A 3136-nucleotide genomic window follows, 5' to 3' on the forward strand; every position below is an offset into this window, starting at 1 on the left:
AGGTATCAAAACTTCTATAATTTCTGTCATTTTGTGATTCAGCTGTGTGCTCGGCCTCATTGTATAAATTTGCCCTTCGATTTAACATAATTAACAGTATAATAAGCGAAGCTGATCATTCGTGTTTAGATTATTAAACATACTTGTCTTACAAATTACTAATATTTATCAAATATATGGCATAATCTCAAATCTTATAACTACCGCATTCAGTTATTGTTTTTATTCTATTGAATACCTTTTACAAATGATTTATTTGTAAATTATTTCCTGAAAGGATCCTTTACAATATCATTTGCTCCACGTCCCATGACACCCCCCCCCCCCCCCCAAAAAAAATAATAATAAAATAAAGAGCTCATCACTGCATGTCTGCATTCCTTCAAAATCGGTTCACAGGTGAAAGCCTCGGCAAATCTGAGGCCATCAAAGCTGAAAATTCTACAAGCATTTAGCTACAGAACTGATATCTCAGCTAAATGTTTACAATATATCTATCTGAAACTAATGACATTCTATCAAGATCCTCGTCTCCGCTTTCCAGCTTTGCTCACAGACAATAGCCCTTCATTCTTAAGAAGAGCATTGCTAAGATTGTTAACATCAATCCTCTGCAGCCCTTTCGTCAATTCCTTTCATTGTTGGGAAAGTGTCTCTGAGAGTCAAATGGCTGGTTTCGGAAGTTTGAATCATGTGAACCTGAATAAGTTCCTCCATTCATAGGTGCAAATGCTGCAATCAGAACATGCAAAATAAATGAGAATTGCACCAAGAAGAACCTCAATATCTGATTAATGAAGCTTTGAAATAGTGCAGGTACACTTAGTTAGCAATAAGAACAGTTTAGTGTGCTCTATAAACAATATGAAGTAGGCATCACATTGTCCAAACGCATAAGCTGACCGTATCTCTGATACACAACTTCGCGAGGAAGGAAATCACAGCATTCAAATGAATAATGGTTTGAACAGTTTCCTTTGAATTTCAATTCTCCTAAAAACAAGTCTATCTTTGAACCATGAAGACATATAGCATTAAAACTCATACCAAAAAGCATGAAACAAAACCAAAATTGAGCACATCTAGCATTTGAATATGTATCAGACAAAGCTACTCTCTGCACATTGGTTATATATCATCTGAGGCCAACATGGAGGTCTATAGTTAAAATCACCCGTCTAAAATCACCTCAAGTAGTGGAAAAGGAACATATGTTCACAAACCCCCTGATCTAGACTAGGGGTCTTGGAAAGAGACTCTGTAGCTCAGCTTGTCTAGCAAGTCAGCTTATAAAACTCACTCGTCTGCTTGGACCTCCTAACTGGTCCAACAACCAATACTTAAAATATGCTTAAAATTTTCACTGGATATTGAAAGTATTATGCTTTTAAAAATGACAACATGAAATAAAAAACAAAATGATAATTCACAAAGTAGAGAAATCTTTCAGCCAGACTGAAGATACCTTTGTCCTTCATTCTTCTCTCTCTGTCATATTCAAACTTATCCTTAATTTGATGGACTTTCTCCCAAGAATCACCTTGATTATAGCTCGGGAAACCCTGGTCCTGCAATCAAAATCCACTCATGTCAGATAAAAGTACACTTCAAAACAAAGGTAATAAAATGCTCCATTAAAACTGAACTTCAGATTGCCATGCCAATGCCTAAAACTATTTTCAGTCATTCAAGTTCATACCCTCGTTTGATCACCACCATGAGGTTTCCTGCCACTCCTGAAACGCAAGCAATAGGCATTCTAATTGAGCTTCTCCAATCCAAAATCATGCAAAAATTAATTTGCAGATTACACCAAAAAAAAAAAAAAATTTGAGATACCTGTATGGGTTAAAATCTTGATCATCCTCTTCTGCAGAGTCATAATTAGCATGATCCTTAGCTAGTTTCTTCGAGTAACCTTCGTCCCAATAAAGCCTCTCCCAATTCTCCCTCAACTCCTGATACAACTCCATGTACCTTTTGCAAAACACCTCATGCTCCTTTCCATTCGCAAATAAAAAAAAAAATTTGACCACGGATTTATGTTTTTGTTTTTTTTTTTAATTTCAGTAGCAGCAAGCAATGGGTTTTAAAAGAGTAAGGGAGAGACTGACCGAATCCTTGAGGACGAGGCGAGTGCGGCGCATGAACTGCTCGCGTAGCTGTTTGCGGCGCTTGTTGGGGATGTTGTCTCTGGGGATGACAAACCGCTCGCGTGGCGGCACGTGATCTCCGATTTCGTGCATTTCTCCGTCGACAATCCACCACTCTGATTTCTCCTTGTTGGGTTTCGTCATGGAGAAGCTAGGGGACTTGGACCGCCGCCTTGGAGGACCGGATTCCGTTCTTGCGAACCGGAGTTGGGCTAAACGTAGCCATGGGTTTAAGGTGTCGAGTCGCTTCGTTAGCGAAGATGCCATAGAGGGTTTTACTTTTAATTTTTCACTTTTTTTTAATCGAGTTTTTATTCATATTTCATAGGCGCTAGCCAGCTCCCACGATAATATAAGACGCCTTTATTATTTTATTATTATTATCATTATTTCAAGAGAGACGCACGATAAGTCGACATCACGCTCGAAAGTCTAATTAACGACATATTACAATTAAATTTAATTATTTGTTTTCGCACAAATTATTAATTCATGTTTTATTTAAGTAATTTTATTATAGACAGACTCAAAATTCAGTCAAGCCAACGCAAATTAGAGTAATGTATAATATATTTGAATATATTTATATATTATGATAAGAGTTATGTTATTTGCCCTGGGTCAAATTCGAAAACAACAAAGGAACGACGCCGTTTCAATTTCTTTTTTTCCCTCATTCAAGTTAAACGACGTCGTTTTGAGAAATTGTTACAGTCGAAATTGGTTTCTCTGTCTTCGTCTCAACTCTCACAGCCCCTTCCCCTTCGTTTCAGCTTGGTTTTTTTTTTTTTAATTCATGAAAAAATTTTATTTGACATTTTTAATACACCTTTATGCCAAAGATTTTCATCCGACGCTGAAACTGAAATACATAGAACATATATGAAGCAACAATTATCTACGAGATTTTTCTGCTACAAAGAAGTGGGGCAAGGAGGAATCGAAATGTCAGTGATCCCTTCTAACATCATCACCACACTCTT

At 37.0% G+C, this 3136-nt stretch overlaps 1 protein-coding gene across 1 annotated transcript; it reads right to left on the minus strand.

Moving 5' to 3' along the window:
* Positions 1–335: 335 nt before the first annotated feature.
* Positions 336–2490, minus strand: LOC18052584. Its single transcript, XM_006447944.2, has 5 exons — positions 2115–2490; positions 1840–2000; positions 1700–1736; positions 1466–1568; positions 336–732 (listed from the first exon to the last, which is right to left on the minus strand). Exons 1-5 carry the CDS (start codon positions 2418–2420, stop codon positions 626–628), a joined length of 714 nt encoding a protein of 237 aa, XP_006448007.1. The 5' UTR covers positions 2421–2490; the 3' UTR covers positions 336–625.
* Between the last annotated feature and the right edge of the window lie 646 nt (positions 2491–3136).

Source organism: Citrus clementina, unplaced genomic scaffold (assembly GCF_000493195.1).
Source record: "Citrus clementina cultivar Clemenules unplaced genomic scaffold, Citrus_clementina_v1.0 scaffold_2, whole genome shotgun sequence".
NCBI lineage: Eukaryota > Viridiplantae > Streptophyta > Magnoliopsida > Sapindales > Rutaceae > Citrus > Citrus x clementina.

Excerpts from the sequence above, each read along its gene's own strand:
- LOC18052584 (XM_006447944.2), bottom strand. The coding sequence starts at position 2,420 with ATGGCATCTTCGCTAACGAAGCGACTCGACACCTTAAACCCATGGCTA. Across the intron at positions 1,737-1,839 it reads CAAGATTTTAACCCATACAG|GAGTGGCAGGAAACCTCATG; the intron begins GTATCTCAAATT and ends CTTGCGTTTCAG. Across the intron at positions 733-1,465 it reads GAGAAGAATGAAGGACAAAG|CATTTGCACCTATGAATGGA; the intron begins GTATCTTCAGTC and ends TTCTGATTGCAG.